Source organism: Schistocerca americana, chromosome 2, assembly GCF_021461395.2.
Source record: "Schistocerca americana isolate TAMUIC-IGC-003095 chromosome 2, iqSchAmer2.1, whole genome shotgun sequence".
In the NCBI taxonomy this organism is placed as follows: domain Eukaryota; kingdom Metazoa; phylum Arthropoda; class Insecta; order Orthoptera; family Acrididae; genus Schistocerca; species Schistocerca americana.
In genome coordinates, this window is record NC_060120.1 from 801764410 (window position 1) to 801788646 (window position 24237).

The 24237-nt window shown below is 42.6% G+C and overlaps 1 protein-coding gene across 1 annotated transcript in view; it reads left to right on the forward strand.

Moving 5' to 3' along the window:
* LOC124595768 (glutathione S-transferase D5-like) overlaps positions 1 to 18344 on the forward strand; it is a 58181-nt gene extending 39837 nt beyond the window's left edge. The window contains exons 2-6 of the mRNA XM_047134649.1: positions 1307 to 1459; positions 1909 to 1967; positions 4406 to 4544; positions 16037 to 16198; positions 18091 to 18344. Of these exons, the coding sequence (XP_046990605.1) occupies positions 1316 to 1459; positions 1909 to 1967; positions 4406 to 4544; positions 16037 to 16198; positions 18091 to 18225 (639 nt within the window). The 5' untranslated portion in view covers positions 1307 to 1315 and the 3' untranslated portion in view covers positions 18226 to 18344. The remainder of the gene's footprint in view (positions 1 to 1306; positions 1460 to 1908; positions 1968 to 4405; positions 4545 to 16036; positions 16199 to 18090) is intronic.
* The last annotated feature ends 5893 nt before the right edge of the window (positions 18345 to 24237 follow it).

Below are 24237 nucleotides of genomic sequence, written 5' to 3' on the forward strand. Positions count from 1 at the left end.
CATCCGTGGACAACATTCCTGAAATAGACAGGCCCGCATATAGACCCGAACTGAAACCAGTGGAACACCTGTGTCATGAGTTAGAATGTCACCTCCATCTACAGACATTCCTACACCTCATTGAAAGTGTCTCCTACAGAGTTCAAGCCGTCATAGAGGCAAAATTTGAACATATCCGACATTAATGTCCGCTAATAAATGTTCAGATTCTTCAGATAGTGTATTCCTGGAGTGTAAGTGAGTGTATTGGATGCAAGGATACTGTAATGTTACGTTTGTGTTGTATGGCGATGAATGGACGGAGGTGGTGGAATTCGGTGTGTACAGATAGCTTTCTCCTCACGAAAAGCACTAATGAGGTCGTCGAATCTGACGTCTCCATCCTACGGACGGATCACAATCAGTGGTTTCACATACCTTCGCTTTATGAGACACTGCGCAGAGGCTTATAATTTAATCCAGGACACAGGCGATCAGCTACTTTACACAACCTTCTCTCCTACTGCTGACGGCCAAATACCTGTTGTGAAATTTTCATTCTTCGCAACGATTCTAATGTCCGAGTCGAGCGCCACTGCACAAGTGGGCCTTAGCGATCTCGGCTACGGAGGTAGGTTGTATCTCAGCTAATCTGGTCGTAATGGCTTAATGAGCAGCTAAATGAGCGGGTTAACGAGCAGCGCCCAAGTTTCCGACGAACGGTGGTGGGTCGTCCAAACGATGAAATGCTCGTGTCGGTTTGGCTGACGTGATTTTGTTGCAGCCAAGTACGGTTGTTAAGTCATTTTATAATGTCTCCTGGATATATATTGTTTTTTTTATATCAAGCATCAGGGGCAACTATACAAATAGTAAAGTACAGTAAATTCTTACTGTATGAATAGCTGGGAGGCCCTCGAGAGGAATGTTCAGTCGTCCAAGTGCAAGCACTTTCAATTGGATACCAGTTCGTGCCTGTGTTTAACCTACCGGGGGAAGGTGGACCTACGGCTAAACACGGAATCCGAACTACATGTCGCTCTTGAAATATTTTGATACCACTGAGAGATGAGGGCTAGCGTAAAGGCAAACTGAAAATATCTGTTGTCCTGTCGGGACTCGATCCCGCGACCACTTGGTTTCCAGTCACGTTTGTTTTGCTAGATCACCAGGTCCAATATGCAAACAATTACAGTACAATTACATACAAACCATCACAGTAATTTCTATTCTCTCTTGTAACAATTTAAATAGAGTAAATGCAAAACATTAGATGAGTGATAGCTCATTGTAAAGGGTTTCCGTAAGTATCTGTTATGTTTTGCAGAAGACAACAATGGCACCTCTAATTTTGTACGACCTCGACGCCAGCCCCCCATGTTGCCTTGTACGCATCGTCGCTGATGAGATTGGAGTTGACCTCGAGAAAGTTCCTGTAGTCGATATTGAAAAGGAAATGGGCACCCCAGAGAGGCTGCAGGTATGTTAAACTCTGTTTATGTAAAATATGTAGTCTTATTATTGAACATTACCACAAAAAACGAGAAGACTTTGTAACACAATATAATTTTTGCTTTCACTACTGAATCTTCATTTACAGATAGGCTTAAATTTAAAAATGTGTGAAACTCACATAAATTCTTAGGAGCTTATAGTTTTATGATGTTACAGGATAGTCATACTGAAAACTAAGTACGTTAATGATAGCTGATAATGTTTATGTAATTACTGATAGCGTTAAATTTCGATATGATGAGACATTGTTTTCACTGATTTAAGGAAGGTCTCCCTTGATTATTCCCGGTTTACAATATGACTGCTTTATTACTGAGGGAAAATGATTGTTCTTGTATCTTGTATTTAGTTAAAGCAACATGAAAAAGATACACCATTCTCAGTATTTCATTAACGAATAATTTTTCGTTCCAGATAAATCCACAGCGCACGGTTCCAGCACTTGTTGACAATGGTTTGAATATTGCAGAAAGGTTAGTATGAGTGAACAAATGCAAGCTAGAACTGAGCGACTAATTGAGACATGTTAGAACTGAACGAACATTGGAGACAAGTTGAAACTATGTTCCATGCATGGATTGGGACCAGAAGCCCTCGAATCAAACGGTTAATTTACTCCATTTCCACTCCAAACCTTTCAGATTGCCCGTCCAACACAAAATTTTAGGCTTCCCAACGCACCATATCTTCCGCTATAGAATAATTTCGTTACTAATTAAAATAGGCCCTACTTATAGCACATATCCTGTTTGTGACGATGAAGAAAGACCAGTAGTTCATACTTCTCCTGAGAAGAAAACATAGAGGAAGGAAAATAAAAACTACATTATCTAGGCCTAACAGCTTCGTAAATTCTTAATGTACTTGCTTCGGGGACAACTTTTCCTGCAGAATGATGACAAAGAAATACTAACTTATAACTAACTTCTGTAACAGCTCCAGGAATATGAAACTGACCTAAACATTTCTACCTGTTAACGTCATTTAAATACACTCCTGGAAATGGAAAAAAGAACACATTGACACCGGTGTGTCAGACCCACCATACTTGCTCCGGACACTGCGAGAGGGCTGTACAAGCAATGATCACACGCACGGCACAGCGGACACACCAGGAACCGCGGTGTTGGCCGTCGAATGGCGCTAGCTGCGCAGCATTTGTGCACCGCCGCCGTCAGTGTCAGCCAGTTTGCCGTGGCATACGGAGCTCCATCGCAGTCTTTAACACTGGTAGCATGCCGCGACAGCGTGGACGTGAACCGTATGTGCAGTTGACGGACTTTGAGCGAGGGCGTATAGTGGGCATGCGGGAGGCCGGGTGGACGTACCGCCGAATTGCTCAACACGTGGGGCGTGAGGTCTCCACAGTACATCGATGTTGTCGCCAGTGGTCGGCGGAAGGTGCACGTGCCCGTCGACCTGGGACCGGACCGCAGCGACGCACGGATGCACGCCAAGACCGTAGGATCCTACGCAGTGCCGTAGGGGACCGAACCGCCACTTCCCAGCAAATTAGGGACACTGTTGCTCCTGGGGTATCGGCGAGGACCATTCGCAACCGTCTCCATGAAGCTGGGCTACGGTCCCGCACACCGTTAGGCCGTCTTCCGCTCACGCCCCAACATCGTGCAGCCCGCCTCCAGTGGTGTCGCGACAGGCGTGAATGGAGGGACGAATGGAGACGTGTCGTCTTCAGCGATGAGAGTCGCTTCTGCCTTGGTGCCAATGATGGTCGTATGCGTGTTTGGCGCCGTGCAGGTGAGCGCCACAATGAGGACTGCATACGACCGAGGCACACAGGGCCAACACCCGGCATCATGGTGCGGGGAGTGATCTCCTACACTGGCCGTACACCACTGGTGATCGTCGAGGGGACACTGAATAGTGCACGGTACATCCAAACCGTCATCTAACCCATCGTTCTACCATTCCTAGACCGGCAAGGGAACTTGCTGTTCCAACAGGACAATGCACGTCCGCATGTATCCCGTGCCACCCAACGTGCTCTACAAGGTGTAAGTCAACTACCCTGGCCAGCAAGATCTCCGGATCTGTCCCCCATTGAGCATGTTTGGGACTGGATGAAGCGTCGTCTCACACGGTCTGCACGTCCAGCACGAACGCTGGTCCAACTGAGGCGCCAGGTGGAAATGGCATGGCAAGCCATTCCACAGAACTACATCCAGCATCTCTACGATCGTCTCCATGGGAGAATAGCAGCCTGCGTTGCTGCGAAAGGTGGATATACACTGTACTAGTGCCGACATTGTGCATGCTCTGTTGCCTGTGTCTATGTGCCTGTGGTTCTGTCAGTGTGATCATGTGATGTATCTGACCCCAGGAATGTGTCAATAAAGTTTCCCCTTCCTGGGACAATGAATTCACGGTGTTCTTATTTCAATTTCCAGGAGTGTATATAATGAGAAATTTCATGTCACTATTACATATGTTCTATTTGCAGATTAGATTCGGAGCATTGTGGCTTAATTTGGGTAGCAAACTTTTCGATAGAGATTGCGTAAGTATACAGAAGCCATATCAAAGAATTTTCTCGTCACGTGTAATGCTTCCTCCAGTAACTTGGAATTAAATGTCCGTGCATCATTCTTTTATATTCATCATGTGCCATGTTTCTAGGGTCTATGGAATCTTTTTGATATTAATTAATAACGGTACAACAGTCTGCTCACTATTTGTACAGTTCCAAATGCAAATGAATTGTTTGCAATGTAGATGGAGCTTTTATGTTTCGTAACTTGGCCTGCAAAATATACATATTCAATAGTTGCTTAGTGACACTTCTTCTCTTATTCCATCGGAATCAGGCCCAGCGCATTCCGTTTAAAAGTCTGAAGAATATGGTTTATGATGGACTTTTATTAAGTGAAATTTATTCTTATTTCTTTTTCAGCCGAGCGATTGTAACATACCTTGTATCAAAATATGCAAAGGACGATTCCCTGTATCCAAGAGATCTACAGAAACGTGTCCTCGTAGACCAGAGGCTGTATTTTGATCAAGATTTCTACAATGGAATTTTGAAAGTTATTGTAAGTATGGCAGGTCTACGTAATTTATGAGTCTCAAAATTATACAAGTAGCTGACATTAGCGTATCGAGATTTTCGTGCAAAAGTTTGCGTGGATAATAAAATTTCGGAGTGCTCACGAGCCTATAGAGTACGTGAAAATATTTTCTGAATTTCATTTTGTACTTTTTCTGAATACTCATCCCAAAGTCTGAGAGGGTGTTTCAATATCGTCTTATCATTGTTTATTAATGATTCAGAAATTTTTCACGAAGAAGCTATTGTAGTAGAATAGCGTGCCACTAATAACCAGATACATTTTAAATAGAAATAGAACGGTATGTCACTCAGCGTCGAAGTAAACATTCAAAGAGAGGCTGCGGCTAAAACGGCAGGTTGAATTCCATCAAATTCAGCTATTCAACCTGATGAATAAGAGATACAGTATTCAACAGTGAATGACTTTGTACTTCATTGAAAACGTGGGGGTGATACAGATTTCCACCCTCCGCCCGGAAAGCTTTAACTCTGGATGGGAGGTAACTTCGATGCACTCAGCGGGTCATTCGGGAGGACAACGGTTCAATCGCACGTCCGGCCATCCTGATTTAGGTTTTCCGTGATTTCCCTAAATCGCTTCAGGCAAATGCTGGGATGGTTCCTTTGAAAGGGCACGGCCGACTTCCTTTCCCATCCTTCCCTAATCTGATGAGACCGATGACCTCGTAGTTTGGTCTCTTCCCCTCAAATCAACCAACAGCTCAGCGGGTGATTACTGTAAAATTTTAGCTTAGGGTTGGATGAAAACGTGAGGAAAATGGAGATAGACGAATAATGCAATAAATAACGTGAATTACTAACACTATGACTATGACAAGAAAACGAAGATGACAAAGGGCAGTACAGCATTAAATCGAGGATATTTTTCATTTGTTCGGTTATGATAATCCATGCTCATAGATTTACTTGTCAGTTATTTAAAGCATCATCTCAGATTTTAGAGTGACCACCGAGCGATACGGGTGCAAATTTGGCTATATTTCCATTTAGTCATTCTTCAATTTTGAAGTGAACTACTTCATGCTCAACATGGTAAGACTACCTTTACAGACCTAATGTTACAGCACACTTTAACGTAATGGTTGTGACTGGCGACATTGTGCCCTCCAAGAGCAAACTCAACTGAATAAGGCTTCAGTGGGATACATGCCGCTAAAAAACGTGCACAGAGTAGTTCGCCGTGTTTTAGAGGAAATTAGAAAGAATTGCTTCGGTTCAGCAATAAACTTTATGGAATGTTAGTCAGCGAAATCTGAACCTCCAAGCCAACATTATATAGGCTCCACAAAGACATTGCTGTACAGATATTCTGCAATTAGTAGCAATTTATTGCAGTACACATCCTAATTTCGCAAATATTCCTCGGTCTATCGTAATATATTCTTGCTGGCGACAGATTCCATCATAGTTAATTATGTTCGTTCCTATACGGCAGCACACTATCTGTGTGTTGTTAAAACTGCTAAAATGTGTGTGAAATCTTATGGGACTTAACTGCTAAGGTCATCAGTCCCTAAGCTTACGCACTACTTAACCTAAATTATCCTAAGGACAAACACACACACACCCATGCCCGAGGGAGGCCTCGAACCTCCGCCGGGATCAGCCGCACAGTCCATGACTGCAGCGCCCCAGACCGCTCGCCTAATCCCGCGCGACTAAAACTGCTAACACGATGCTGTGGCCTAGGAGACACAGTACAAAAACTCTTGAATTTACAACGCCTTCAATTATTATCATACAGTAAGGAAACAATATCATTCTATTTAGTCTCGGCTGGCACAATGCGTAATTCCAATTGAGAAATACTATAAAATCACTGTCACGTACGATTTGTTCATCTGCAAGTGATTTCCAATCTTCATTCATCTTCAGATGTTCTGACTCTCCAACTGTTACTTCCCACAAGTAGTGTAAAGACGTCCTTTTGCAAAGACGTTCACAAACTGAATCTGCAGCCGCGGGTACTAGTCGAAACACACACACACACACACACACACACACACACACACACACACACACACTCATTCTGTGAGGTAAAGAGCGAGTTGTGGCACCCTGATTGGCCTCTCGGCGGGTCGCGGCTCGGCAGCAGTCACGTAGTGCCAAATGTTAGCTTAGCAACCGCGTGATGCCGTACAACGGCCGGGCCAGCCACGTGGCTGGGAATTCCACTGTGATGCTGTGTCGATGAAGGAGACACGCTCGGAGTGCCGAAGATGGCGAATTTTGTGAAACCTTAATGGCAGACGTTTCACGTTTCGTATAGACATTAATAGTTGCCAGATGAAGCATGACACCTCAAAAAGAAACATGTACATTACCAGTATTTGCACGACGATTCTGATAGTGTAATCAGGTTTTCAGTATATTTATTGGTTTAAAGTTTAGTATCTGACGATAAATTGTACAAGTAACACGTAGCAACGAATTTCAAAAATCTAAACGGTTCATCCGATTTCGTCGATCTACAAGTCTTTAGAAAGCTATTAGTGCAAACCTAAATTGGTATAAATAACAGGCATGTAACTTGAACAGTGCATGAGTTATTGGAGGTCAAAGTGGCCGATTACTATCGATCGCGTCAGGCCATAAGTACTCCACAGTGACACGAAAAAACGGTAGCAGCATGCTTATAAATATATTTATTCATTTATGTCTTCGTTTATATCCGATATATACTATTCATGAACTAATTGGTTAAATATTTACTGTGTTTTAGAAAGCACAGAGACATTAGGCTACTGGCCTACCTTTTGTTCTATTCCTTTGATATATGAAATGATAATTAAATAGACACCCTAGCTGCAAGCAGGCGCTGATACACTTCATTGGGGACATGTTGAAAATGTGTGCCCCGACCGGGACTCGAACCCGGGATCTCCGGCTTACATGGCAGACGCTCTATCCATCTCAGCCACCGTGGGCACAGAGGATAGTGCGTCTGCAGGGACTTATCCCTTGCACGCCCCCCGTGAGATCCACATTCCCAACATGTCCACAACACTACATTCGTAGTGCGCCTAATAGATGTTTGCCCATCATACTCATTACTCGTGGCAGATTAATCTACCAAGTCCCGTACGAGTTCGGGCATAGCGTGTGCGTTCGCACAAGAAGGTCAAAGGCCGGGAACCCATATTTTTAACTATATATGACGGTAGTATCTGTTCCCTAAAGAACAGTTACCGTGGATGACCATGCAGCTTTGCTAGAAATGAAATGATAATTAAATAGACACCCTAGCTGTAAGCAGGCGTTGATACACTTCATTGGGGACATGTTGAAAATGTGTGCCCCGACCGGGACTCGAACCCGGGATCTCCGGCTTACATGGCAGACGCTCTATCCATCTCAGCCACCGTGGGCACAGAGGATAGTGCGTCTGCAGGGACTTATCCCTTGCACGCCCCCCGTGAGATCCACATTCCCAACATGTCCACAACACTACATTCGTAGTGCGCCTAATAGATGTTTGCCCATCATACTCATTACTCGTGGCAGATTAATCTACCAAGTCCCGTACGAGTTCGGGCATAGCGTGTGCGTTCGCACAAGAAGGTCAAAGGCCGGGAACCCATATTTTTAACTATATATGACGGTAGTATCTGTTCCCTAAAGAACAGTTACCGTGGATGACCATGCAGCTTTGCTAGAAATGAAATGATAATTAAATAGACACCCTAGCTGTAAGCAGGCGTTGATACACTTCATTGGGGACATGTTGAAAATGTGTGCCCGACCGGGACTCGAACCCGGGATCTCCTGCTTACATGGCAAACGCTCTATCCATCTGAGCCACCGTGGGCACAGAGGATAGTGCGTCTGCAGGGACTTATCCCTTGCACGCTCCCCGTGAGATCCACATTCCCAACATGTCCACAACACTACATTCGTAGTGCGCCTAATAGATGTTTGCCCATCATACTCATTACTTGTGGCAGATTAATCCACCAAGTCCCGTACGAGTTCGGGCATAGCGTGTGCGTTCGCACAAGAAGGTCAAAGGCCGGGAACCAATATTTTTAACTAGGGTGTCTATTTAATTATCATTTCATTTCTAGCAAAGCTGCATGGTCATCCACGGTAACTGTTCTTTCGGGAACAGATACTACCGTCATATATACCTTTCATATATGTTTATTTAATTTGTTTATGTGCCTAATAATGTGTGTTAGAGCGTCTTTTTGGTCCAGCCGTATGAATATTTATTTCATTTCAAGGTATTTAAATGTGAATCCAGTGTTTCGTATGTGTTTCAATATATTTGTGAGTGTACGTTGGCTTGGAGACATGGCGGGAGCGCTCTAGCCAATCACAGTGCTCGTTACTGAGAGAGATGTATGGAGGTTTGGGAAGAGCATTGTTTCCGAAGAGGACACAGGGGAGTTTGGAAGAGTGAGGGAGAGTACGGGACAGTACGGGAGAGGACACGGAGAATGCGGGACGCGACGGCGCGACGGACGCTAGAGAGACTAGTAGAGTGTGTAGCGGTTTGCGCGTAGTCGCGGCAGATAGAAATACTTCGGAGTGCCAGCTTGTGCACCTGTGAGATTTCCGTGTCCTCTACAGTGAAGACGTAGTGTGAGTTTAGAAGTGAATATCTCGCGAGCTTTGTTGCTGTTCATAACTAATTACGTGCAGTAGGAATCTATTGTTTCCCTGTTATACAACTTATATTTTATTTAATTGCTGGACCATCGACACCAATGAGTGTTTTGCGGAAATATACCACATTCTCAAAAGTACTTTTACTATCGTACTCATCATTTAAAGTCGTTAAGATAGTATCTGTAGATTTTACTTAATTGCAATCTTTCATTTATAAATTTATATGTTACATTCATAATTCGCAATTGCCTAGTGATAGAAACTTCGAGCATTCGATTCATATGTATATTGTATACTGGAGACTCAGTAGTATTTGGCTTGTAATGTGGCAACTACGTATCCCAGCCCCTAGACAACGAAACCAACCAAAATTTCTAATATTTCAACTCTAAGTCTGAGGGTACGTAGATGAGGGCCACCACACTACACCTCATTTCATATTGTTTGAAGGCCACAACACACACACACACACTACCTGATCAAAAGTTACACGGACATTAGTGAACATTAATATGGGGTGCGATCAGCCTACTACATTATGACAGCTTGAATGCTGGGGCCGCTTTCAGTGAGATGTATGTGGTTGAATAACAGACCATTCTTCTTCAAGATCCAAAACCAGAGAAGGTTGTGAAAATGAATCCTGAGGCCTGAAGCGAAGTCGACGTTCTAAGATGTTCTTACCCATCCTACAGGTATTCGGTTCGGCTTAGGTCAGGGCTTTTTGCACACGAGTACACCACAATTACGCTACCATGCTAAACTTTGGGGTTACACTCGTCTCTCGTCTGGTTTCGTGTATGATGAGATGTTCTCGGGGAGGGGGGGGGGGGGGGCATGTCCACTGGGGACCGAATCGGGTTTCGGTGTGGGGCGGCGGTGGGGTGAGTGGACTGTTGTAACCTATTGTGGGGTTGTGAGCCACTGAGAGCTGTACCAGGGACGAAGCCTCTCCGTCGTTTCTAGGTCTCGGTTTAATACACACACAACACTACTGGCTATATTTACGACCAAAGAGCCGACCGAGTAAATCTCTGGGGGTCAGTTACAAACCCCAAACTTCGTGCCTCTCTCTCGGGCCAGCGAATTCCGTATATAAATCGGCAAGCAAAGGCCTTCTAAGGACACAACCCACAGATAACAACTCTTCCTCATAGATATTGGCAATGGCCGCAAGAGGGATAGTCGATACTGCACCTGAGCCAGTGGTGCCAGACAGAACAGTCTACTACGGCTGAGTGAAATTTCTTATTTTACTTAACAGCACCCCGACACAATGAGGTTTTCCTTAAGCTATTTATCACCCTAGTCGCCCACTGCATTTTAATAATACAATTTCTTTTACAATTCTGTAGCAGTAAGTATTGCAAGGTAAGTTTGTGCCAGTTTATACCGTATTTTAACAAAAAGGGAAAAATTAAACCCGTCAACAAGACAAATGAAGATGTTTCTTCAAATGAGAAGAAGTTAGCAAGTAAGACAAAAATAAATCGCAATTTTGCAATTTTGGTGGAATGTTGTAGCAAATTGTATTTTTAATACTGTACGATTGGAATGGAAACTTACAAAAGGATTCCTTCCCAATTTTTCACTCGGAAATATGATAATAAACTGTAGCAAATAATTTACTATATCTCTTTTTATATCCCCATTCAGGTGAACTGGTGAACTTCTCTACCATAATCATATTGTAATGTGTTAAAGATAGCTTGTAAATGTTTAAAGATGTATATATATTTCCTTGTTTATGAGTAGTACCAAGCAGTTCGTAAATAAATGACTATCTTGTTTTTGTAATATTGTTATCCACATACACACAGGCACCTACTCTGTTAGTTCTAATAGAACAGTAATGCATTTTTGCAGCGGAGTACGCAGACCCAATCCAACTCTGTCGTAATTCTGAAGCTGTGAACACACTAACGTCTTGTAAAACCTTGCTAACTAGTTGTCAAAGTCAGTATCACTAATGAACTGGAATATATTCATAGTAAGAAGATTCACTCCCCCACTCTGTATGGGATAGGAACGGAAATATGGTACACTATTTTCGTACCTTCTCATATTTCAAATATAACTGAGGTACAGAAAGAAAGTTCTTTGGTAAGTTTTGGTCCCAGCTGTTTATTATTAAAGAGACACTACGCTACAAGATTCCCCTGAAATTGTAACAGAACTGGCGATTTATTGTCAGCTGACTTGCTAAAATTTTTTAGAAAAAATCGTCATCAATTACGCTTTTGGAAAGAGAGAAGGTTAACAAGCGAGGCCAAAATAAATTATGCCTTTTGTTGCAAATTCTGAGTCATCTTGTAACACAGTGTCTTTTCTGTAAGGAGCAGGGGGTACTGAAACTTAGAAAATAATTTCCTTTCTGGATCTTTAAACTTCTGAAACAGAAGGAACTGAGAACAAATGAATTCATTGCCTTGTTAAGCAGTACATCCTCTATATGAAAATAAATGTATTACTTTTGAATGCATTATGGGAACAGCAGTGATCAATGTCTTATAAATAATTACTATTAAAAACAGTCTTGATCACGATTTATTTAACAAGGTGACCGGTTTCGACCACTACTGTGGTCATCTTCAGACCATTGAGTAGGAACCTCTTTCTGTTGATTCTCCAACAGAAAGAGGTTCCTACTCAATGGTCTGAAGATGACCACAGTAGTGGTCGAAACCGGTCACCTTGTTAAATAAATCGTGATCAAGACTGTTTTTAATAGTAATTATTGAAAATAAATGTGTAATTTCTCCACTTATGTTCTTCCTGTTCCTCACACTTAACGGTGGAATGCAGCCAGTGCCACACAGTCGTCCAGGCGCGCAGACGCTCTACCGCGAACAAAGGGCTCTAGGAGAAGGTTGGGATGTCGGACGATGACACCCTGGTAGTGGCTTCCACACAGCGGCACCATCTCGAGACCTACGACAACCATGTCCTACTAGCAACGCTGCTCCGTGTGGCTGAAGTTGCGGTCGACCCCACACTGCACAGTCGACTGGCGTGGCGTCTATCATGGCTTTCAGGGCGCCAGTCAGAGTCGGAAGTCCAGGAACAAGTGCTGCTCATGGCTGACCTGTGAGAATTCACTTTAACTCTGGCCCGCTAAATTTGATAGGAGCCCGCCTATTTTCACGTACATGGCTTTAGAAGCACTGCGTTACGTCATGGCACACCTCGATGGCCGACTGCTACATCGCACAATGCTACGCCAGCATTATTTTAGCACCCAGTCTCCGATATTACCAGGTGGCTTGCCTGTACGCGTCCTTGTTGCTTCCTGCATTAACTTGGCCGTTAATGCCACAACTTTTCCTTTCCGTAAGAATTTTAGGCTACTTCTACATCTGTGGACTACTAAAACGAAATGTTACTATTGAATCAACGTTTTTCCCTTGCACCCACGATGCATTTTCTCCTGCATCACTAATCAAACATTTTTTATATTGTCTGTCCTTCTTCCCTACACCCTTCATCAAATGATGTATGTTGGCAGGTGCACCAACACTGCATAAACCTCGTTATCGACCCAATGGGTTGGGTGGTAGTGAGCCTGAAGTTTGGGTGGGCGGGAAAGTCTTTGCCGATGAGAGAGAAGGTACACAACAAGCACCTGGATTAAGAGGGTTACTGAGGATCAAATTTTTATTACCGTGACTTGGTGGTGGTACCTGCTGCTGTACAGCTGAAAACGCTGTAACATCTGTACTGTGCTTATGCGCCCTATTCAGGTAGATCAAGTTTCATGCAGGCAGTATTTCGAAAGGGTCATCGTGTAAATGGAGGGTGTATAAAAAATGATCATCGTATTTCTTAAAAAAACTGTTATGTTATTTGAGATATGTGCGTGACCGTACTGTTGGAAAGAGCAAACTCTGGAGTATTCCTTGGTTCCCGCTAGATAGCAGCAACGTGCGCCCACTTTCAGTTCAAGTAAAAATGGTGTCAGGACAACAAAAACCGTTTTGTGTTCTACGTTACGCGCAATGCGGGTCAGTAATAATTGTTCAGCGTGACTTTCGTACTAGGTATAGTGTGGATCCTACTACAGCACACAGTATTAGGCGATGGTATGCATAATTCCTAGAAATAGGTTGTTTGCGTAAAGGCAAATCGCCGGGCCGTCCCCGAGTGTCTGATACAGACGCAGAACGCATCCGCCATGGTTTCACAAGAAGTCCGCAGAAATCCGTTCGCCGTGCAGCTCGACAGCTCAACATCCTGTAACTTCGTTCACGGCAAGTGTTTAGTGATGAGGCAACATTCCATTTAAATGGAAAGATAAACCATCATAATGTGAGAATATGGGGTATGGAACAACCACATGAAGTTGTACAAGTTGAGAGACCCTCCAAAATTTAATGTGTTTCGTGAAGTTTCACAAGGAATGCTACAGGGTCCAGTTTCCTTTGCCGATAACACTGTTACAGGAAGCACGTATCTCGATATGCTTGAGAACTTTCTTTTCTCACAGTTGGAGACTGATTCGAACGACTTCATTTGCTAACATGATGGGGCACTCCCACACTGGCATATGGATGTGCAAGAATTTTTAAGTCAAAGGATTGCTGAACGATGTATCCGTCGCACTGGATCAAATGATTCAGCTTTACACTACTGGCCTCCAAAGTCACCGAACCTGACTGTATGTGATTATTTCTTGTGGGGGTTAAAAAAAGATTCTGATCATGTGCCTCCGTTACCAACAACAATGAATGAATGAGACATCGCATAACAGCAGGTGTGGAAGTTGTAATTCAAGACAAGATCGCTGCAGTGTGGGAACAATTTGAATACCACATTGACATATGCCGTGCATCTCAAGGGGGGCATATTGAACTCCTGTGGGAAAGTATGAAAAAATCTTTCTGAGTGTCCCGTTCATCTTGAAACAAAATTCATTTTATGTGTTTACTAGTTCCAGAAATATAGATGCGCCAAATCGGACGACTTTTCCCTGTACAGCAGAGGACATGCTGGGTTCGAGGCCGTAGTCCTTGATAGAGTTGCTGGAATGTGAAATGTTGTATCCATGGTGTTGTGGTGCAGGAAGTGGTGCTCGCCATTGTTGTCGGGAATGGAGATTCGTGTCATGCAGTTGTGTCCGAATAGCTTGATGAGGTCCACAACGTCCTGTAGCAGCCTCTTTGAACGCCGAATTGGGTTGTGCTGCACTCAGCCCACGTTTCCTTTGATTCAGAAATCGTACATATCGAACATCCTGTGCACCTGTCGAACGTAGACAGCCGTTCTGGTGTAAGTCCTCAACACTACCTGTCGACAGGAATTGATTCCATGTCCCCATAACATCTGTCTCCAGTGCAGATATCTAACAAGGTCCGTTATTGACAAACATTCTGCGCCTAACGTTATGATGCAGACCCAATCATTAATGGCGATTGTCCTCAGCACCGGGATAAATGTTACATCTACTGTTCCGCAGACGTATCTAAAGCGTACCAGGTGATGCGTTGCTTTCAACTGAAATACTGGAATCCGTTCGAGTGTTGCGCTCTACCATTATTCAATGCTCACAGTAACTATCTTTACAAAACATCAGTAGTGACTCCATTCTCGTTACGGTTAAATATCAACGCACTTGAACGGCATATCGTGATGATGAAACACTTTTGTTCCTGAGTGTATGCGCAGTAATGAAAAGGTTACTAATCGACTGTCAAGTAGCGGTGCGAGGCTGTAACATGTGAATTTATTAAAAAAGGAAAGTTAACCGAGCAGCTTCCTCAAAATCGCTTGATACTGAGATAGCTCACCTGTGAGCGTCAGGTATACATGCACAGTTAAGCGGCGGGGCTGCCTGCTGCCACAATAGGAACTGCGCCGCTGCAAAACCACTGCGTCACCATGAAACTTCTTTATATACATTTGTGAGTCTGTACTTAAATTGATGATTGATTGAGACCCACAATATCCTAGCGCAACGCAATCTGACTGCTCAAAAAAAAAGATAACCTGGTTTCAAATAATTCATTCTAAAGAATGGCCCTGACTAAAAAGAAATCCTAACAAAATACATTTCATTAAACACTTACCTCACAAAAATCTTCATTACGTGAACTACTGCAATACACCGAGCGTCAATACTGCCAGCTAAATAAAAGATTCTAACTATTAAAGCCACTAACTACTAATAGGCATGTGATTAGAAAAAGGAAAGATTTTGTTGCAAACCAAATAATGTTTTTTTTTTCACCTTAATAATGTGACATTCAGTTGAGACACGAATATAAATCGTCATTGACATCTAGTACCAAGGTATATAATCATGAATAATATTCAATCCACAAGTCGAACATGTACAGATCGTTAGCCTACGCTAACACTTCAGACCTCTGCCCTCCATAAATGCCAGCTTCTCACATCTAACATCCATCACTGCTCACCTCCAACTGCCCAACAGTACTTCCGTCACAGCTGGGCACTAACTTCCAACTGCCTAACACTACTGGCGATTAACTCCTAACGAGTCCAACCAGGCACAGAGTCTTTTACAAAGAAAGCGCAGTCAGAGATACAACGCAAAGCGCTACGCAGCGGTGCCAACACAGAAGCAGCCCACTTACAACCATGCTGCTGTAAACTGCATCAGTGTGCGTAGCGCCATAGTAACATTACAAGTCACGTGTCTCAAAATTCAAATGTGCCCCGGTGGTCTCCGAGAGATTTCTGTCGTGTCAGTGTGGGGAGTGATTGATAATTGTTAGATAATTGTTAAGCGACGGACTTTTATGTTACTTATTGATTTAATATTGGTACACGTACATAATCTAGGCGACTTCCGTTACTGGAATGCTATTGATCTGTCTTCCACAGGATCCGTCCTTCTCCGGAAAGCCATTATCCCAGAGTGATGTTGACAAGGTGAACAATGGACTGGAGATTCTGAACAGAATACTTGAGGGAAAGCAATGGCTCGCAGGGGAGAAAATTACAGTAGCGGATTATGCCACAGTGGTGTCCTTGGCGACACTTGAGGTAACATTATCTTACGCAAGACTTCATTATTTAAGTTAAGCGCTATTAGTAGAACAATTAGGTTGTACGTCGACATAACGTTCAATAGCATGTCGCACATATTTATAATTTATTTTCAATGTCTACAACCTCATAAGAGAAGTATGGCGAAAGAAAGACATTTCGAAAGACTGGAAGTCAGCCACAGCAGAAAAAGAACAACAGAAGGAACTTATTATAGAGGTATTTGTTTACTAAGCGTAACATACAAAAGGTTATCATTAATAATTCTTGAATAGCTGACGTCTTTTTGCTGAAGATATTGTTGCAGTGTACCAGGCAGGTTTTTGGGTCTACATGGACCAAATTTACACCTTGAGACAACCGGGGAGAAGAGCCGGTAATGAAATCGTCGTATCCTGGAAATATTCGTGTATTACTCAAAGGCATATAATAGTATACACAGAATAAGTATGTACAACATCCTGACGGAGCAATGAATTTAGTTAACTTGGTAATGATGTGTGCTGCAGAGACAAAAACCAAGGTGAAATATCAGGGGGAGCGATCCAAGGAATTCAACATCAGAAAAGACGTGACACAATGTGGTGCCATTTCATCATTGCCTTTTACTTTAGTCCTGGAGAAAGTAATTCGGCAAATGAAAAGAGAAGGTAAAGAAATGAAGCTGAATAGAAGAATACAGCTATTGGAATATGCAGAGAACTCTGCAGCCATAAGGGAGTCAGAGGAAGCAATGTCAGAAACCTTAGTGGACTTAGCAAAGAATGGCTGTAGGACTGGTTCAAAATGGTTCAAATGGCTCTGAGCACTATGGGACTCAACTGCTGTGGTCATAAGTCCCCTAGAACTTAGAACTACTTAAACCTAACTAACCTAAGGACATCACACACATCCATGCCCGAGGCAGGATTCGAACCTGCGAACGTAGCGGTCGTGCGGTTCCAGACTGTAGCGCCTTTAACCGCTCGGCCACTCCGGCCGGCGTAGGACTGGTCTGAGGATTAATATGGAGCAGATTTAAATGAAATAAGTATCCAGAGAAGCCTATGATAATATCCCACAACAGATTAGAATATGGAATACAACAAGAATGGAAAGTTTTAAATACCTCGCACCTGGTTCAGCAGGCATAATAACCTAAACAATTCATCACTGTGTTGCTAATGGGTCTAAAAACGTATTTCAACCTGAAGCGGATAATTTCATCATAACATCTTTCAGTTAAGGCCAAACTAGAAACGTACACTACAGTAATAGTACCCGCGTTGTTACATGGGATACATTAAGCTCCACAAAAGAAAGGGAAACAGAACCTGCTGATCTTTGAACGGAAAATATCTGTGGACCAATCTGAAGAGAAACGTGGAGACGTACAAAGAATCAGCACCTGTACGACAAAGTGAAACAATATAACATCGTGCAGAAAATGAAAACGTGAAGAACAAGCCTGGACTAAAGCAGTGCTTGCGGGGAAACTTGATGAAACTCGTCCAATTCGGAGACGGAGCAAACGAAGGGAGGATGAACTGCAGAAGGACCTTCAGCAGTGAGGTGTCCTTGAGAACTGGTTCCAAAGTGTACAAGATCGCTATTTATGGAGGAACACTCTGACATTGAACATCGATGATGAGTTCAGGGTTCTTGATAGTTGATACCTATGTATGTATGTACTGCAATGTCAACAGGGTGCTATAAATTTTGTCCGTGCTTTGTTTATTTTAGCAAAAAATGTATTATAGCAATGGCTTTTATACATTTTTATACTATACTTTTTATAAATGTTCTTTCACAGTTTTCTTCAGTCTCTTTTGAGGTTGTGAAAACAACGCAGTGTTGAAGCAACCCTGTGTGGAATGAATTAAGGATATGTTTTTCTTTTTTCTTTTCAGTACAATCCAAAAAGTGGAATAAATCCTGCTAAACATGCAAACATAGCTGAGTGGATTTCTCGTGTTGAAGGCTCAAGTGCCAAGGTTACAGAGAACATGAAAATATTTCGTGAGACAATAAAAAAGTATATCTAATAATTTAAGAAACAAATGTCACAAAAATAAAGAGAATTTTACGTAAGTCATTTCCTATTAGAGTATGCAATAAAACTTATATTTCTTTGTGTTTGTATTGAAACTGGAAATAAATTTGCATTTGAGTGCCAAAATTATATTCAGTTTCTTGTTAATGCCTCAGAATCGATTTTCGGACTGTCAGACCCTTTCTGAGATGTACCTGTTCATACACACATCAAAAAAAGCTTTGCATCATCTCGGTTCCGAGAGTGCAGGAACATGTACAGAAAATTTGGAACAGAGATCGACATAAACATCATTTCCGCCCTCTTTATTGCTCATGAAACTCACACATTGAATGTTGTACCACCAAACAGCGAAACTTTCAGCGGTGGTGGTCCAGATTGCTGTACACACCGGTACCTCTAATACCCAGTAGCACGTCGTCTTGCATGGATGCATGCCTGTATTCGTCGTGGCATACTATAGACAAGTTCATCAAGGCACTGTTGGTCCAAATTGTTCCACTCCTCATGCGGCGTAGATCCCTCAGCATGGTTGGTGGGTCACGTCGTCCATAAACAGCCCTTTTGAATCCATTCCAGCATGTTCGATAGGGTCCATACCTGAAAACATGGTGGCCACTCTAGTCGATCGATGTAGTTATCCTGAAGGAAGTCATTTACAAGATGTGCACGATGGGGGTCCGAATTGTCGTCCATGAAGACGAATGCCTCGGCAATATGCTGCCGCTATGGTTGCACTATCGCGCGGAGGATATTCGCATATCGCACAGCCGTTACCGCGCCTTCCATGACCACCAGCGGCTTACGTCGGCCCCACATAATGCCACCCTAAAACAGCAAGGAAACTCCGCCTTGCTGCACTCGCTGGACAGTGTGTCTAAGACATTCAGCCTGACCGGGTTGCCACCAAACACGTCTCCGACGATTGTGTGGTTGAAGGCACATGCGACACTCATCGGTGAAGAGAACGTGATGCCAATCCTGAGCGGTCCATTCGGCATGTTGTTGGGGCCATCTCTACCGTGCTGCACTGTGTCGTGGTTGCAAAGATGGACCTCGACATGGATCTCAGGAGTGAAGTTGCGCATCGTGCAGCCTATTGCGCACAGTTTGAGTCGTAACACGACGTCCTGTGGCTGCACGGAAAGCATTATTTAACATGGTGGCGTTACTGTCAGAGTTCCTGCGAGCAATAATCCGTAGGTAGCGATTGTCCACTGCAGTACTAGCCCTTGGGCGGCCTTTGCGAGGCCTGTCATCGACAGTTCCTATCTTCTCCATGTCCGAAAAATTTCGCTTTGGTTCACTGCGAGACCCCTGGACACTTCCCGTGTTGAGAGCCCTTCCTGGCGCAAAGTAACATCGGATGCGAACGGAGCCCGGTATTGACCGTCTAGGCATTGGCATTGTTGAATTACAGACAATACTAGCCGTGTACCTCCTTCCTAGTGGAATGACTGGAAGTGATCGGCTGTCGGACCCCCTTCGTGTAATAGGCGCTGCTCATGCGTGGTTGTTTACATCCTTGGGTGGGTTTAAGTGACATCTCTGAACAGTCAAGGTACTGTGTCTGTGATACAATATCCACAGTCATCGTCTATCTTCAGGAGTTCTGGGAACCTGGGCGATGCAAAACTTTTTTTTGATGTGTACCGGGTGATCAAAAAGTCAGTATAAATTTGAAAACTGAATAAATCACGGAATAATGTAGATAGAGAGCTACAAATTGACACACATGCTTGGAATGACATGGGGTTTTATTAGAAACAAAAAAATACAAAAGTTCAAAAAATGTCCGACAGATGGCGCTTCATCTGATTAGAATAGCAATAATTAGCTTAACAATGTAAGACAAAGCAAACATGATGTTCTTTACAGGAAATGTTCAATATGTCCACCATCATTCCTCAATAATAGCTGTAGTTGAGGAATAATGTTGTGAACAGCACTGTAACGCATGTCCGGAGTTATGGTGAGGCATTGGCGTCGGATGTCGGTCGATCACGATAAACTTACGACTTCAGGTAACCCCAAAGCCAATAATCGCACGGACTGACGAAAGTGGCGGCTGGCACACGATCATTACCAAACGACGCGCGCAAGAGATCTTTCAGGCGTCCAGCAATATGGGGTGGAGCGCTATCCTAATAAAACCCCATGTCATTCCAAGCATGTGTAACAAATTTTACCTCTCTATCTACATTATTCCGTGATTTATTCAGTTTTCAATTTATACTGACTTTTTGATCACCTTGTATATTAATTTCCTAAGCAAATTACACACACACCTTAACAGCATTAGTTATTCACTATGTGTTGCAAATTCCTAGACGTCCGAAGATCATATGATCATTTAATGTCTTTATGCTACAGTCAGACTATACAAAAAGTTACAATTCCACGTAATCATCGGTAACATCAAATATGCAATGATTTTATGTAACTAATGTATGTTAAGTACTGACTACAATTTTGGCAACCAGTGTACACCTGAATTAAGAAAGTCTTACGATGAGTATACATATGTCACATTCCGCAGTCGTGGCACATTTTTGTCCCCAAGGAGAAAGTCAAAACATTATAACAAAGAAGGGTGACATTTTATGCTAAAAAGGTATCGAAACATAATAGAATACCGTTCTGCGCTGCGAGGACAGCAGCTAAAATTAGACAGACTTTTTTTTCACTAACAGGGTGAGGAAGCAGTTATTAAAATCAACAGGAACTACTCTGTTTATTACACAATGTATCACCTTATTTTCACATACGTTTAACCTCGTGCATTTGTAAGTAGTTTAAAACCATTGTAATTAAAGCACTGGTACTCAGTGAATCATCCCCCTAAGGATTTATATGTGAGTTGCTATAACTGCCAGGTTCAATTGCCTCTCGCTCAGTATTGTTGCGTGTGACGTCAGCCCTGTCTGCATGACCGACTTGTATGCAATCTTCTACCCGCGTCACATACGTGCACGTGATGCACCCAAGTTTGTATGACCATCGTATTCTACAGTTTTCTAACTTTGTACCCCTGTCACCGTGATCACTGCTCGCTTAGCTTTGCTGGATTACTTCCGATAATTCCTTAAAACAGGCTTCATAATACTAACTAATTTCCTATTTCGTTGCTAGCTTCTTGCTTGGCAGCTGCCAATTTACTAGTCCTGACTGTCGATTTGCTTATGTGTAGACCGCCACACAAGCGCGCCTTTGTTTTCAGCATTATAATGTTAATTTTTGCTTCTTCTATCGTCCTATTCCTCCGTTCTTCTGTTGTCTCTTCCATTGTTTTTTCTCCTCTTCTGGCTTGTCCTCCATGTCCATTACGTCCAGTTTTTCTTTGTGAGTCATTCATATAATTTCATACGTGATTCAGGTACTCTGTTATTACTGAAGTTAGCTTCCACCCGTTTCAGTCACTTCATCAAGTAAACTAACTTTTTACATGGGCATCTTGCAACTCATACTTGAAAGCATTCGGCAGTTTCCCCCTCAATTTGGAGATCTTGGAATCTCTGTAGCGATTCTTTGACAATACGCCGAAACGCTTCCTTATCACCTGGTCTCTGCATAAATTCTCTCTATACATTTGCCTTGATTTAATGGGACCAAAACCATCAAATGAACTTCTGTATAAGCTCGTCAAAGGCTCGACAGTAATTTTAAACTTCATATGCCTGTTGGTTGCTATCTTGCATCATTAAACCGTAAGCTGCTTCTATTTTATCGAGCTCACTCCATTGAACAGGTTTGTTACTTCGAATCCCTTGTAAAAAGTCCATAGGGTGCATCGATCCTCCTCTTTTGCATTCCAGAGCGCTAAATTTTGTCTTTTCTCAGTGCGACTCAAAGTTTTAGTGTGGCCCTCCACGCATAAGAACATTCCTTGAAGTTTTCTGTAAGTGCTGTTCCTTTTATTGATCTTTTCTTCTACAGCTGTAGATCGTTCCTGTAGGATTCTACTTTAACTGAGGTCTTTTGTTTTTCAAATACTTCCTTCATCTTATCTTTTATCACTCAGCCTGTTCAGATATGTTGGCTTCCACTTCATCTATGACGCCTGAAATCCTTTTCCTGATAAGCTGTTCGGTTTCTTCTCTTCTGCAATGAATTTTTATATCTACTTCCAGTCTTCAGTTCAGGTTTTAATCCATGGTCCACTTCTGCATATTCTGTCTAAGATCTACTCTGCCTGGTTGCAATTTTATGCCCTACTTTGCTTCGACCTGCTTCCGTTTCGTCTTCTAGCTTTCTCTGGCCTGTTTTTGTTTTCGCTTCTATTTTCCTCTGCCCTGTTTTCATTTTAGCTTTCATTTCATTTAATAATTAACTAAACACAACATTAATGATCATCTCTCCTGTCGGACTTACTTCTACTGTTGTATTTGTCACAGACGCTTGTGCCTGACTTTCAGACTGACCGCCTGCGTCCATTTCCTCATGAACCGCATTGCTATTTACACCCTCTATTATCTCTTCTGCTAATGACATCGTGCTTTCTTCTAATTTAGCTTGTGCCCTGATAATCATAAACTGTACTACAGACAGTAAACTAATTGTTACTGTTGTGATAAAACAATGCGTTGCACTGCACTTGTCAGATAAAACGCAGAAATATACTCACTGCTTGCTGCAAAAACTTACAAATTTAAATCCATTTTCATTGCTACAACAGGTATAACTGGTGTATCTTGTGCTAATATTTACTGCTGTTACTACTGTTGAGATTGCTACCTTCTCTTTGGTATACTGTTACACTCAAATAAGCTGCTTTCTTAGTAACCTCTCTTTACGCCGCGTAGACTATGTACATACATAAACTCAATCATTCATCTAAACACTCCAGAACACTGGATAAACTTACGGGAGAATTCAATCAAATGGTAACTTAGGCAGCAAACTGTAGTGTCCAGGTTTGAGGTTCCGATTTGGACAGCTTTTTATTTTCCAAATTTTACATTTTATTGGGACGTTGCGTCTAGCATATGTAGTTTGCTGCCTTTACCAGCACTTCAGAATACAGCAGCAACAAGAAAGGTGCTTTCCCCACGCAGGCATCGCTAACGGATGGACTATGTGGTGATGTAGTGAATCATTGGAAATGCGAGAAACACGCAGAATCTGAGAACGGATTTTTCTTGGCGATTCAGGCTAAGGAAGTACAGGCATTCTGGCTCGAAACTGTGAATATTCTTTATTAAATAACGGTTATTTAAGTCCACTATTTGCATAGCCTGTGTGCCATCAGAGCTTTAATAGAACAATGCTAATAAACAGTAAATCTGTTAAATCAACAAACAAATGAATTTGTTAAACTATCAAAGATATGCCAAGAATTTCGTCGGTTGACGATGTATGCAAGAGATTTCGGCTGTGCGACAGTCTCGCCAGTCCGTGATAGGAGGATGTTCAGATCTGTTATTCTGTGGTAGTCGGTTTTATCATGATCTGGAATTACATTAACTTTTTGTGGTGAATCGTTCTGAAACTATTTAATTTTAGCTGATCTACAGTGTTCGATAATAAATACATCGTAATGACATCCCGAGATTTCTTTCAAGTAAACTAGTTACCCACAAATCCACTTATAATCACCGGAAGCCTGCTTCCATCTTCCGAAGAATGCCATGCGCTGCAAGAACTGCTTCGAGGGCCGACATCAACGAGGGATTCACAGAAAACAAGTAGCAGGAAATCCTAAGCCCTGATTCATTAAGGTAATCAAGGAAACGGTTTGCTCACTCTCGCAGTCTGAACAGTTATGCTATACGTAATCTACACCTACGGACTCGTGGCTGAGAAACTATTACAGAGGTATGGTAGCACGAGGGTATCTTGCACAGAGTTTATGCTATGTGGAAGTTTCTGATTCTTGTTGTGTCGTCTTCTGACTGGTTTGATGCGGCCCACCACGAATTCCTCTCTTTTGCCAAATTTTTCACCTTAGAGTAGCAATTGCAACCTATGTCTGCGATTATTTGCTGTTTGTATTCCAGTCTCTGTC